This window comes from Sapajus apella, unplaced genomic scaffold, assembly GCF_009761245.1.
Source record: "Sapajus apella isolate SASKATOON/1434 unplaced genomic scaffold, GSC_monkey_1.0 scaffold49, whole genome shotgun sequence".
Taxonomy (NCBI): domain Eukaryota; kingdom Metazoa; phylum Chordata; class Mammalia; order Primates; family Cebidae; genus Sapajus; species Sapajus apella.
In genome coordinates, this window is record NW_022436989.1 from 4,938,004 (window position 1) to 4,953,023 (window position 15,020).

At 34.4% G+C, this 15,020-nt stretch overlaps 1 protein-coding gene across 8 annotated transcripts in view; it reads left to right on the plus strand.

The window, feature by feature from the left end:
* AKT3 (AKT serine/threonine kinase 3) overlaps positions 1-15,020 on the plus strand; it is a 331,186-nt gene that overhangs the window by 133,396 nt on the left and 182,770 nt on the right. For 7 of the 8 annotated variants that reach the window (XM_032242409.1, XM_032242411.1, XM_032242408.1 and 4 more), the window contains one exon: positions 14,296-14,421. The exons of the other annotated variant lie outside the window; for it this stretch is intronic. In XM_032242409.1, coding sequence (XP_032098300.1) covers positions 14,296-14,421 — 126 coding nt within the window. The remainder of the gene's footprint in view (positions 1-14,295; positions 14,422-15,020) is intronic. 8 annotated transcript variants of the gene reach the window in all.

Below are 15,020 nucleotides of genomic sequence, written 5' to 3' on the forward strand. Positions count from 1 at the left end.
ACAACTCTGACATGAAGATTAGCACTTTTTATATTCTTTTTTTGTTTGTTTGTTTGTTTGTTTGTTTTGAGACAGAGTTTCACTCTTGTTACCCAGACTGGAGTGCAATGGCGCGATCTCGGCTCACCGCAACCTCCGCCTCCTGGGTTCAGGCAATTCTCCTGCCTCAGCCTCCCCAGCAGCTGGGATTACAGGCACGCACCACCATGCCCAGCTAATTTTTTGTATTTTTAGTAGAGACGGGGTTTCACCATGTTGACCAGGATGGTCTCGATTTCTTGACCTCGTGATCCACCCGCCTCAGCCTCCCAAAGTGCTGGGATTACAGGCTTGAGCCACCGCGCCCGGCCCTTTTATATTCTTAAAGGCCTGTCATGCCACTGGATTATATAGGGTTAGTTACTTAGGGTTTTGTATATCAAAAAAAACTTTAATAAGTGAATGCTAGGAAACTTTTTTTTTCCTGTGAACTAGCAAAAGGAATAAAACATCCAGTGTACACTGATTGGCTTAGATTCTAGAATTGATAATTCTTATGCTATGTAAAGATTCTTAGTTTAAGAATCAAGTTACGAAAACTCAGTGGGTGCTTTAACTCTACACTGCCAATTTGTCGTTTGCATTATATTTTATTAATAAATGAGTGATTTGTAACAAACTAGTATATTGTTGTTGGCTGCTTTTAAGAAGACTCTTTGGAACTAAATTGTTACCCTCCTCAAATTACTTTGTTTTTACTGATAGATTGTATATTGTGATGTCATGCAGTTTTTAAAACAAATTATTCTACAGAGAACAAAATAGTAACTTTGAGTATTTATGCAGTGTAAAGTCCTTATATAGTTTTTTATTTTATTGTGTTTTGGATGACTTCAATGATACTGATGCTTCCATGAATTTTCCTTCGTGATTCCTTGGTTTCAAGAAAATCTTTCATTTTGAAGTCAGTGGAAACATTTTAAAACAGCAGTATTATGCTTATACAGGTACAGATAATGATGAGGAAAGAAATATTTATGTATACAAACAAATATGCCCATTTCATTAAAAAAAATTCATTTTTATTAGAATGATAGGTAAAGATTGTTTTCTGAAATTTCTGTCTATGTGTTAGGTAATACTGCCCTCAGAGGGCCAAGGTAAGTAAATTCATTTTTTTTAACATTGAGAAGCAGCTTTTCTATGTATATTATCTATAAGCTTTCTTTGAGGAGTGCTCAAATTGCTTATTTGAGTAATTGAATAGTGTTTGATTTGTGGTTGCGTTTCTTTGATTTGTTCTGTTCCTTTAAAATGTTAGATATATCTGTGCCCTTCAATTTGACAGTGTCATGTAAGCACATTCAGTTCTATTTTAAGAAAATGATAACATGACTGGCCACAAATTGTCAAATTAGATGGGTTTATAGAAGGTATAAGACGATTACATGGGAAAGTTAAAATGATTTTTCTTGGCTGATGTGTTTTACCTTTTGTGTCTTTGATAGCAGATATTCTAGTATTCAAAATTATTTGAAGCCATACTTTAGAGCGTTATTCATTAAAATGGAAGCAGAGATTGCCTTTAGTTTTAAAAACTTAGGCATAATTACATCTTTCAAATACAACATGAATCAAGATTAATTTACTTCTTAATTTACTATATGCAGTGTCTACATAGATATAGTAGAAGTGGAAATACACTGTTGTTCCTGTACTCTTAGAAAAGCATACGTTTTTAAAATAGAGGTAAAAGCCTAATATTGATGTGTGGTGTAACATTTCTTTGAGTTAAGAGTATTGGGGATTAAATGATTATTACTTTATGTAATGAGAAAGGAAGAGTGGGGAAGGCCTGATCTGAAAATAATGATTATATCCATGTAACAAACCTGCACGTGCACCTTCTGAATCTACAGTTTTAAAAATCCAGAACAATGAGGTGTGGCCTTTTTTCTTTTTGTATGGAGTAACTTTCTTAAAAGATAAGTTGAAAGAAACAGTGAAATGTTTAGTAGTAAATTCAGTGGAAGGAAGGCTTTCGATTTTTTTGCCCTATAGTTAATTGCTGAATTAAGAAAGGTGATTTCTATGATAGTTGTATTGTCAGTTTTTCACTGAGATTTCATTGGTTAATCATAAGTGACACTCAATTCATTATTGTTAGTACTAGTAAGAGATAAGGACAGGACATAAGCAAAGTGATTATAAAAATATGAATTTTATCCACAAAAAATCAGTACCTCCTTTGCTCAGCTAATGTGGAATAGTGATAGTCTAGACAAATTAAATGAACAAATTCCATTTTATTTTAAACACTCTACTTAATTTTGTATAGTCTAACATATTGTTCATGTTAGATACTCACTAAATCTCCTCTGATTGGTTTCCTTAGCCTTACTCTGAGATGTTTTATTCACTTAACAAATGCTTACATAATGCTTGCTATGAGCCAGATGTTGTTCTACATGCTTTACAAACATTATTTCTTCATTATTATTGTCCGCATTTTCCAGAAGAGGAAGCTGAGACCCAGAGATTAAACAGCATTCACTGTATCTCAGTCACACAGCTAGTGAGTGACAGAACTGACATTTGAACCCAGGCAGTCTGGCTTGAGAGTGTGCGCTCCCAACCATTGTTTGAATCTTAACTCTGCCCTTTACCAACGGGTCCCAGTGTCTGAGAGCCTCAGCATAGCTCTCTGTGGAAAGTGTGAAGACTGCAGCACCAGTCTCTCAGTGCAGCTGTGAAGAGGTCTCTTGTAAGTGAAGCCTGAGCACAGTGCTTGGCTAAGGACATTCATTTTTACTTTTTTTCCTTGCTCTTACCATTTCTTCCTCTCACCACTTACATGCTATGATACAAGTCTCAATCAGCACATTGTCTAAGAAAAACAAAGGAGGGAAGAGAGGAGTTATGAAGGGCATGAATTCTTCCTCAGAATAATGGAGCTCATGGTTTGATGCAATGTCATTTTAGGGTCCATACTACTGGACTTTTATTGCAGGAATAACTCCTTGGTAAGAGTCTAAGATAAAATTCTATTCTATGTTTTTCTTCTGTAGAGCATTGATGTTAATACAGGAGTGGGGTGGGTTGGTTGGACCACTTGAGAGTTTTTTCAGATGGCGCAGGCCACCTCCTGATGAGCAAGCACTACAGCCTGCCTTCTCTGCAAACTCCCAATTACTGCTGTATGAAGCACCATTATTGTTATTTGTCATACCCATCAGGCATGTTCTAACAGAAAAATGGACTGAGCCGTACAAGGTTGTGTTACAGAGAGACTTCTCCATTTGAGAGAGCTTTCCTGACATAAGCATAGTCTTCATTTTGAATAATGGTAGGTTTATTATTCATCGAATTAATGGTTATTGCCCACCTATGCTGTGGTAGTTGCTTGCATTATGGACTCGCTGCTTCCATATTTGGTATTCATTAAGGTTATTTATTGCAGTATATATAGCATGTATAATATATTTTGATAGTATAAGGTGGTAAAATTGGAAATATTTAAAGTAAGGAAGTTGTAAAGTTTTTGATGAAATTATTTTTTAAATTGGTCTATATTTATAATAGTTTAAAATTCTATGACTATACTTTTTGAAAATGGTGCAAGAATGACTGTGTTAAATGCAGTATGTGGAATTGGAAACTTTGCTTTAATGCAAAAAGCAGATTAAAAAGAAAGCTCTGCTTTCACAACCTACAAGAGCGTAAATATAAGCAAAATAATAATTTAGCTCACATTTAGCACAGCAGGAAGCTGAGTATAGACTGAGTAATTCTCCACAACATATCTACTGCTATTTAAACTAAACTCATGGTTTTTCTTCATTAAATTGCCAGGATGTTTTCTGTTGGCTAGTCTGTGTAGATGCTTTGTTCTGTGTCTCCACTCCACACTCCTGTGCCCTCCTTACTCACTTTGCTTTTCTCTTAAGAGTAAAACTGGGTACTGTAACTCTATTAAGATGTTATGTTTAAGAGAATAATTTAAAAGCATCACTTTGGTTAAAAGTGTAATGTTTCCTAAAAACATGTGTAACAGGAATTTGATTAACTGATTCACCGAATATCATGAAACAAATAGCAGAATACTTAAGGGTGTATGGTAATTATGCAGTTTTCTGGAAAGCAAAAGAAAATTGTAAAGCAGATAAAAGTACTAACAAACCAGCCATACTGAGATCTTAGAGAAGTTGGCACTCTAACGTCTTGTGGTACTCAATGCACAGGTATTTTTCTTATCATCTCATCAGCTTCAAAGCAAAACATGGACCCCGGCTTTCTTTAGGAAGTAGATATAAAAACTGTACTTAATATTGCTTCTTGGCCTTATGGCTAAGATCAAGTGAAAACTATACTTAATATAAAAATGATAAGTTCATGCATTATGCAATAGACGAAGAATTTCTTGACTATAATATACTTCTCAAAATAATCATGAAGGAACATATGTGGCAAAGCAGGGGAATGTGGGTACATCTGGAAAGCCTTGAAGGCATCTTGGAAACACAACACAAAATCACTACAATTGTAAACACTTTCCATGTGGCCAGTTGCAGTGGCAACATTGACCAGTCCAAGAGCAGACAAACATCTCAATGACCCAGATCTCACCTGGGTGAAAAAACCAGGAAGAGACATTCAGGTGGTTAAAAGTATGATCTTATTAATCAATATTATGCAGTAATCAGTGAGAAAGACAAGAATGGACAATATTGTAAAACCTGATACTTCCTAGATGAAGGTATCATAAAACTATTACCATGCTTTTGCTTGTGTTGTCCTGAGGCTTCAAGGAGTAATGGTTGCAGTGCCTCATCTTGGAATCAACATAGCAGCAAATTGGAGAATCCTGTGCTGATACTCTTCCCAGTCCCTTCCCCCACAGTTATACGTCAGACCCACAAATATCATTGACTACCTTTTTCTCAATCTATGAAATGCTATTTAGAAGTGCCAAGGAATAGAGAAGCTGTTGCCATCCCTCAGTATGACATTCTGGATCACTAAGAATGGTTAAAGAAATGGGAGACATTTTCTTTTCTTTTTTTTTTTTTTTTTTTTTTTAAGATTTAAAAGCATTTAATGACATAGCATATATTTAACAGATAGGGCAAAAGTTGAGAGGTACAGGACATTTTCACTTAAAATTTTAATTACTCACCTCATCCCCTTTTCTTCTCCACCTCTCACAGCTGCCTACTAGACGTAAAGCTCCACGAGGGCTGGGACTATGCTTGCATCATTTATTGCTGCATTCTTAGTGCTTGTACATATTTTGACACTCACTGAGTATTCGTGAATGAATAACTATCAGCCAATTTTCCTCAATTCTAAGTAAAAATATTTAAAGTGGCTTTTTTGATCTAGGTGCTCTTGAGCAGCATCTTAAAATGATTGAGTTGGGCAGGATTTTATAATGCTTAGACATTGCTCAATTTTCACAGACTATTAACACATCCAAAGCTGGTTGATGACAAATGGTCAAAGACATTGCATAGACATCAAAATAGAATTTAACACTTTTAAGTTGCCTGAGGGCAAGGAAGGAACATGTTTCAAGACACAATGAAAGATAAGTGATAACCTAAAAATTTAGGTTTGCAGGAGCTGGAAAATCTAATCAATATGTATTTAATAAGTACCTATAATATGCAAAAGCACTTTCATTTAAAAAGTTACATTTCATATTGTCCCTTTGCAGTTGAAAAATTATTATGCTAGTTTATTGCAATGTAGATAATATAAACAGAATTCTTCAGGAACTTTTTTTTTTTTTTTTTTTTTTTGAGATGGAGTCTCGCTGTGTTGGCAAGGCTAGAGTGCTGTGGCACGATCTAAGCTCACTACAACTTCCACCTCCCGAGTTCAAGTGATTCTTCTGCCTCAGCCTCCCGAGTAGCTGGGATTGTAAATTCTCACCACCACACCCAGCTACTTTTTATATTTTTAGTAGAGACAGGGCCTCGTCACATTGACCAGGCTGGCCTCAAGTTATCTGCCTGCCTCAGGCTCCCGGAGTGCTAGGATTATAGTAATGAGCCACTCTGCCTGGCCCAGGATTAGTTTTAAGACATCAATAAAATACTGTTATGATCAGTTCAGTGAGAAGCACATTTCTTTTACTCCCTGAGAGACATTAATAGGCCTCCACTTAGAACTAATCGTATGCCTCTATATAAAACTGTAATCGATAATTTTAAAGACTGTAAATGTTTTATTTATCATCATGCGTTTCTTCAGTAACTATAATTGATTACTGATATTTAAGATGTATCACATAATTATGGACTCTATATCCAGTATTTTTTGTGTTAATACTTATTTGTGAAATCCGTTAGTAGAAAAGATTCTGCCATATTCTTTTAAGGAGTTCATATGTGAAAATTTGTTTGGTGTCTGTCAATAAGCAACTACATATTTACTACATTGTGAATTATGAAATTAAATAGATTTTATACTGAAATTAACATTAGATCTGTTTTTTTCTTAGGTAAAAATTGACTCATGAAAACTTTTAAGAGTATTGCCAAAGATAGTTTCTTAAAAAATGTAAATTTGTTTTTATGGAAAACTGCCTTTTTTTGGTTTAAAGCTGCTCTTTGAAAAATCATAAAATGTTTATATTTTTAGGGTACTGTACTTTTGTGTATATCATTTATAAAAGTTCAGAGGAATCTGACTTTTGCTGTTTTCTTTGGAAGACTAGTAACCCCTCTGATATCCAAAAGAAGTCAAAGAATCTGACTTCTGCTCTTTTCCTTGGAAGACTAGTTACCCCTCTGATATCAAAAATAAGTAAAATTATTAGCCTTTTATGAAGTTAGAATTAGGACTAGGTTCTGGAACACAATGTAGCCTTAAAATGTAATCGAATATTCATCATTATCTATTTGTGTGGTCACTGTGTTTAGATGCTGGATAACCTTTTCACTTCTTTATATAACATAAATGTTTCATATAAGAGAGACATTTTTAAATGAATGCCTCATTTGTGTAAATACTTGTGAATAAATACAAACTCATTAGTGGGAAATTTGATGTGTGGTTTGTAGATAGATTATAAATTATGTTATCATAAGTGGTAATGGTATCATTTAATAACCAAATCAGATATTTGAAATATGCCAGGTAAAGTTCTAAGGGCTTTTACATTATGTCCTTACAAAAACCCTTTCAGTGGATAAAAACTATAATTTCTGTTTTTCAGATAAGGACACTGACATGTAGGGATGTTAAGTTCATGCATCTAATAAATGGTACAGTTAGGATTCAAACCCAAGCTGTGTGACTCCAGAATCCTTCCTCTTAACCGTTACATTGTTCTACCTAGAGCATTTTAATGATAAGGTGGAGTGGGAAAGAAACTGAAGGCTAATTTCAGAAGTTTGTTGACCTCATATTGATTACAACAATTTGTTGTACCTATTGTTACACAACATAGCATTTCTTTAAAATAAAATTTCCTTAGTTCTGAAAATGTGACCACATGCTTTTCACATTGACAGTATGGCCAACTTCTTCTTTTTTTTTTTTGGCATAAATTCTATGGCTCTCTCCCTCTGTATATAATAAAGATTGTAAAAGAGGTTATTTTTCTCATTAACATAGGCATTAAATGTAGATGTCTATACATTTTTTTCCTCCGAGATGTACAAGGGTAAATAATCATACATGGTAAAAACTTGGATTGTCATTAAACATGGAAATTAAATATTTAAAATAACGCATTCTGAGGAAAGCTAATCTTATACTTGTTTTAGCTTTATGATAAAACAGTAAGTAACATCTATTCCTGACATACATGTGAGAATGCTCCCATTGTCTTTCTTATGCAGTGATTAGTTTTGAAGCCTATGTTACCACAAGTATGAGTGACCATTGGTATCTTAAAAAGCTAGCACCTGTGTTGGAAAATTAGAATTTTTGTTTGTTATACAACTCTTGGTAATTAGGGTCTTAAAAATTTTTGTTTGTATTGTATCTTAGGTAAGAAGCATTTTAAAAATGGTGATTGTGTTTCTAATTGAATTCTAAATGAACTAAATGAATTTCAAATAAATTTTATGGGATTTGTGAAAAGCAGTGCTATAGTTTCATAGATTTCTTTTCAATTGGATTGCATCTATATTTATTTAATTGCATCTCAGTGAATCCATCTGATTGTGTTTTTAGCATAGTCCCTGACAGTTGAAGGTGGAGATGAGTATTTCTGCAGCATTCTCAACCAGTACCCAGTTTACCTCACATCTTTCTGCCTTTCATGAAGTTAGAATTAGGACTAGGTTCTGGAACACAATGTAGCCATAAAATGTAATCAAATATTTGTCAACGTTATCTATTTGTCTGGTCACAAGATTGAATTATTTCTGACGGTCTTTTCCATTTGCATGTCTGAACAAATCTAGGTATTCCCTAGTTAGTCTAGATGAAAGACGGTTTGCACATTTTAATCAATCACTATTTAGTCCATAGACATACAGTTCTAGCTTCTGCTTTGGCACTTAGGACTTCAGCTTTTAAAAAATAAAAATGTGATTCTCAGTAGAGTGTTGATGGATAATGAAATAAAATCCTTATATATGGACTAATTTAGGTTGAAGATTATTAAGTAAAAATGCAGTTTGTCATTATTAGGTGAATGGCAGGAAGGGAGCACTGTCAACTTTATTAGGGAAACTCTGGTTTGAATGTATATAGTCCATGATAAAGATCTATTTGAATATCCTATCAAAATGTTTTAGGTGGAAAATGAGCATGAATCTAAGCTCATACCAGGTCCCATCTCAGGTTGTCATTAAAGACTAAGCCTGGCAGGGCGCAGGGACTCAAGTCTGTAATCCTACCACTTTGGAAGGCTGAGGCAGGCGGATCACCCGAGGTCAGGGGTTTGAGATCAGCCTGGCCAGCATGGAGAAACCCCATATCTACTAAAAATACAAAAATTAGGTGGGCGTGGTGGTGTGTGCTTGTAGTCCCAGCTACTCGGGAGGCTGAGACAGGAGAATTGCTTGACTCCGGGAGGTGGAGGTTGCAGTGAGCTGAGATTGTGCTGTTGCACTCCAGCCTGGTGACAGAGCGAGACACCATTTCAAAAAATAAAAATAAAAAAATAAAAAATATGCCTGAGGGCCAAAATAATATTTTTACTCAGCTGTGGAAATTCAGGATATTTTCTATGGCCAAAATTCTCTCAAAACCATTAAAATTGTTTGTTTGTTTTAAGAACTACAGGGAATAAAATACTAAGTGAAGCAAGAAAGTTGGCAAGGTCCAGAATCTGAAGTTATTAGGACAAAGTAAAACTATGAATTCTAGTAAACAGTCTCTTCCAGCCTCATAATTCACAAATAGGATTCTCTACCATTTATAGTAGTGATGTGGATTTTTTCCTCTTTGCATTCAGAAGGTATTAAATGTGAATCTGTACATGCCCTATGCCAAGAACTTAATGAATAAGTAGTAGTTGTTAGCTCTATTAGCAAGCCATTGGTTATAGTGTTTAGGGGCTGTATTTCCTAGGACTACTGTCATAAACTCATAAAAAGTGGGTGGCATAAAACAACAGAAATTGATTCTGTCACAGTTCTGAAGGCCAGAAGTTAGAAATCAAGGTGTCAGCAGGTTCACACTCCCTGAGGAATCTCCAGGGGAGAACCCCTTTGTCGTCTCTTCTTTTTGCTTCTTGTGGCTTCAGGTGCCCCTTGGCTTTTGGTCCATTGTTCCAGTCTTTGCCTCTGTGGTCACATTCCCCATCTTTCTCTATGTGTATTCAAATTACTCTTATAAGGACATTTTAATTGAATTTAGGCTTACCCAGATAATCCTCCAGGGGAAGTCCCTCTTCTCAGAATCCTTAATCATTAATCACATGTGTTGCCATATAAGGTGATATTCTCTTTCACAATTAGGTAATATTCACAGGTTCCTGGGTTTACAGTGTATACGTCATTTGAGGGTCCTCTAGTCAGCTCACTACCAGAAGCCAGTATACCAGAATCCTTGTTTGGAAATTATTGTGGTATTAATAACAGCATACTTAAACATAGTTACAGCTTCCAGCCAAAGAGTGTGCAAAAGAAGTGGAAGCACCCATTAAGGTATATATAAAGTGGAAGAGGTTGGGTTGGAAGTCTTAACCATTTGTGACTGCAATGCTTGCTAAAGGTTTTTCATGATGTTACATTATATTTTGGATGTATATTGGTGGGTGTCCATAGAACAATTTCTTTGGGATACTTGGCACATCATAAATGCTGCTTTTTTTGTTTGTTTGTTTTTGTTTTGTTTTGTTTTGTTTTGTTTTTGAGACGGAGTTTCACTCATGTTACCCAGGCTGGAGTGCAATGGCGCAATCTCGGCTCACCGCAACCTCCGCCTCCTGGGTTCAGGCAATTCTCCTGCCTCAGCCTCCTGAGTAGCTGGGATTACAGGCACGCACCACCATGCCCAGCTAATTTTTTGTATTTTTAGTAGAGACGGGGTTTCACCATGTTGACCAGGATGGTCTCGATCTCTTGACCTCGTGATCCACCCGCCTCGGCCTCCCAAAGTGCTGGGATTACAGGCTTGAGCCGCCGCGCCCGGTCAAATGCTGCTTTTTTGACAAGACTTTCCATTATAACCAGGCAGTGTTTTAAAATTAGTTGAAACTTGTGGACCATAAACATAAAAGTAGAATGCAATTTGGGTTTAATGCATCAGGTATAAACTTAGGTGCAAATTCTGTGTTTAAAATAAAAGATTGACTTTTAGCAGTCCATCTTAAAACGATTGGTGGAAGGGAGGGTACCTTGTTTTGGGTACTTAGCCTCCTAAAAGCCACGACTTTGTCCATATTTTAGAACAGCCTGAGAACATGTGCCTTATCTGAACTCTGAATGCCTCAACCTCTGAGTTAGAGATGAAAGTATTCAGTTCCTTTTTGACCAGCTAGGCGAGAGATTGTGTTGGGAAGCCCTAGGCTGCAGGAACGATTCTACCCTTTACTTTGTTTTGTTCATACCTTTCGAGGTTCTGCTTTCGGGAAATATTTAACACCCTCCAGATGTTTAGGGGGCACCTGAAATCTGGTATAATACTGGAATTGAGCTCTATGAAGTTAAAGACCTTATTTTCTTCTTCTTCTTTTTTTTTTTTTTTTTTTGGTCCAGCCTCTGTAACAAATTAATAATGAACGCATTCTAAGCATCTTCTCAGAAAGTTCATGTTATAGATGAAAAATGACAAGAAAATAGATTAAAGAGTCTTCATTGAAAGTTTGAGATCTACTTCTGGCCTAGTATGACAGTATCATTGTTGATTAACCGAATCAATTCACAATTATTTAAAAAGTTTGTGAGAATATTACTTTTTTAATCAAGAAGGGATATTTTTACTTTAAAATTTTTCTTCTATGTGAGTATGTCACTATCTTGGTGTACTGTATTATGTTTAAGGGATGCATAATACATTTATTTTTAAATAGCTTTTTGGCAACTAGAAGTCCTGCTATAGATCATGGAAAATATTTAAAAAATTTTTAAATTTGCTTAATAAAAAAGATTTAATGATGTTTTTGTGTCTTTCATCTGAGGATGTACATAGAGGGAAATTATGCTTAGAAATGAAAATTTGATTTGTTTTAATTTCACATTTTTTTAAATAAGTGTATTCAGTACTATTTAAAAATAAAAAATCGTGTTATTCCATGTTTTCTTTTATATTTTTCAGATGAATTTGATTTATTTTATCTTTGATATAAATATTAGACTGTGGTTATTTAGCTTGACAGAATTACAGCATATTGTACCAATATAAATCTCTTATTGCTGTACAACAACATTTGAAATCTAAGTATGTCATTAATTGGAGAATTAATACCTAATGATTTTGAATTTTTATAGGAATAAATGAAAAAATAAGAGCAGGTAAGAAATGACTTATTTTATTTTTCAACATGGGAATTGCATATTAGGCGTTCTGGTTTTATAAATTTGGCTTATTAAGTCATGTGCTTATTAATGCTAGGGCCATGTTTTTTCAGTAAAATAAAGAGGAGCATCACTTTTTTTTTCCCTTTTAGCTTTAAATTTCTGTTTTGCTCTTACGTGGAAGATACTGATCTACATATCCTCTATATATTCATTTGTTTAATAAATCATGCTTCAGTATTAAGTGGCAGGCACCAGCTTGGGCATGTAGAGTGTTATCACTCCAAGGAGAACAACTCACAGTATATGCTGGCTCTGATGGAAATTGAGCTTTTAAGCAAAGATTAAATTTGAGGAGACAGATCTGTCCTCATGAACTTGTCAGCTTTCTACTGTTTACTTTTTTCTTGAGACTGGTGTTGATAACAAATGTGATCGTACAATGAAATGTGTCAACATTAGGAAGATCAGCATAGCACGATAAGCCAGTGTTTTCTATGTGACCAATGCATAATGTTATAAAATTATATGTACAGTGTTAAAGATTCATTCAAAGTCTGGTATAGATCAATGAATTTTCACTTATAGTACAGAAAGTTTATTGATAAAGTTTCAAATTCTGCATTGCAGCTAACCTTTTAGAAACTATCCCGTGTTGAATTCTGGTATAGTTTCAAAGAATGATATCCATAACTATCTGAATATTTTTCCCTTTTTTAGCTTTATATCTGTTTGAGCCGGATTTTTTTCCCCCTAAATTTCAACCAGAATAACGTACCACAACAGTTTGAAGGCAGGAACAGCTAAGAAAATTCAGCTGTCTTCTATTAAGCCAAATATTAAATAGATTTGTAAAAATGCAAAGCAGTGCTGGTCTTTGCAATTTTTTTTTTAAGAAAATAGTGATTTTTTAAAATAAAAATATATTAGTTATAATGAATTTATCGTTATTTTCAAATGAACTAAAAAATAAAATTGTATTTTCAATTTTGAATACAGTAAACATAAAAATCTACATGATCAAATTTGTTGGTGTTCTAAGTAATTTTTAAGGATGTAAAGAGTTTCTAAGATAAGAAGTTTAAGAATTGCTGATTCAGAGAAATGATTTGATACCTGAAATACGTGCTGGGGTGAGGTAAAACATTTGGACTACATTTTGGTAAGAGACTGGACTTTACAGTAAGCAGTAAGGAGTCACAGAATATTTTGAGCAGAAAAGGGATAAAATTAAAGTGATACACATGCTTAATCTGGAGGCGATAGATACATGAGGATGGAATTGGGGAATGAGTGGAGTGCGGAAAAACAGCATTAACAGAAGAGTAGATAAAATGCATTAAGGGTTCGATTTAGATTGAGCACGATCAGAGAGACTTGTTATGACCGTATTGACCTAACTATGGATAGGATAAGGAGGGGAGCCGTCAGATGTTAGATTTGAGTTTGGGTCACAAGAAGAAGCTGATTTGTAGGGAAAGTTGAGCTCTTTTCAGTTTTTTTGTAATTCTCTGCCTACGCATTTGAGATTTAATCATCAGGTAGAAATAACCAGTAGGGAACTGAATCAAGACCAGATAGCTTTCCATCTCTTGTAGCATCATGGAGCACGTCTGTTGCTTAAAATTAAGAGTTGTCTTTTAGTAGGTAAGCAAATGGTAATGTGGTTGCTAAAAACATGCATTTTGATATTAGGCGAGGTGATAGCTTAAATTCTAATAAAGTGTACACTTATTGACTATTATGTGCTTGGCACTGTACCATATATTCTTAACAGTTACTATTTCGTGTATGTGTGAGTTTGTGTGTGGGGTGAAAGCCCTGTTAACCCATGTTCTTTTGTTTTCTTATGAACAGAATTGCAAAAAGATTATTTTTCTGTGAAGAACAATAAAATGTTGCTTAAAAAAGTTGCAGTCAAGATTTATTAATGAAAATAGACTTTTCCCTTTGGGAAAAAAAAAGACACAATTAGTGGAAGAAAAACATCTATTTCTTGCCCCTCTTATGATAAGTGTTTTTAATGGAAATGCATTGATACTGTGTGGTTGATTTACCAAGGCTTTTTAAAACGGCTGAAAATATGCTCTAACAACCATCTGATAAAATGAAAAACTGCACAAAATGTGTACTCAGATGATTCTCTGAAGGAATAATGGTGCAAATGAATTATCAAAGTGTGAAATCATTAAAAACAAAACATGTTTGGGTTTTTATTGAATCTTAATTGTAGGCTTATGTATTTTCTTTGTAAGCTCAGTTAAAAGAAAATTGCGTAACTAAATTTTTGAAGGCCAGTGTTGTAGGACATATATTGTACCATAATTTATTTTTTGCATAAAAGCTGCTGTTCATTTTTTTCAGCATTAACATGCGTGCTTTCCTCATGTAGGAGAATATATAAAAAACTGGAGGCCAAGATATTTCCTTTTGAAGACAGATGGCTCATTCATAGGATATAAAGAGAAACCTCAAGATGTGGATTTACCTTATCCCCTCAACAACTTTTCAGTGGCAAGTAAGTTAATTATAATTGTTGATTCACCTTGTATTTATTTTTATGATTTTATGTGTCAGATAACTTAGGATATATGAGAAACCTAAGAAAAAGTTTGGGTTTATATTTAATAGAGAAATGTTCAGCTTTGATAGAATTTTAATTTCTAAGCATAGTGATTATTGATAATATGTGGTCTTATGCAATGCAATAGGGTTTAATATTTTTATTTTGAACTTGAATGTGATAAATACAGTTCTCCAAATATGTACCTCAGTATTTTCTTTATAAAATAAAAACAAGGACCTTTGAACTTGGTTGTTAGATTGAGCATGGTTATAAGATGTTGTGGTACTTAATGCATTTTAATCAGTTTCCTTTCACAGTCTTAGCTCTTTTGATTATATGATGAGAAACAGGTGATTTACATTAGAAATCTTCTGGGGAGATTTTATGTTTGTAGTTAAATTTTTCTTCCTTACAAATATCTAACAAAAATGTTTAAAACTTACTTAGAAATTTTGTATTTGCTTGAACATAGCATGAAATAAAGTGAAAGAAGACAATGATGATAATGACAATGATTATTGTTACTACCAGGCACTTCCGACTTCTTAAAT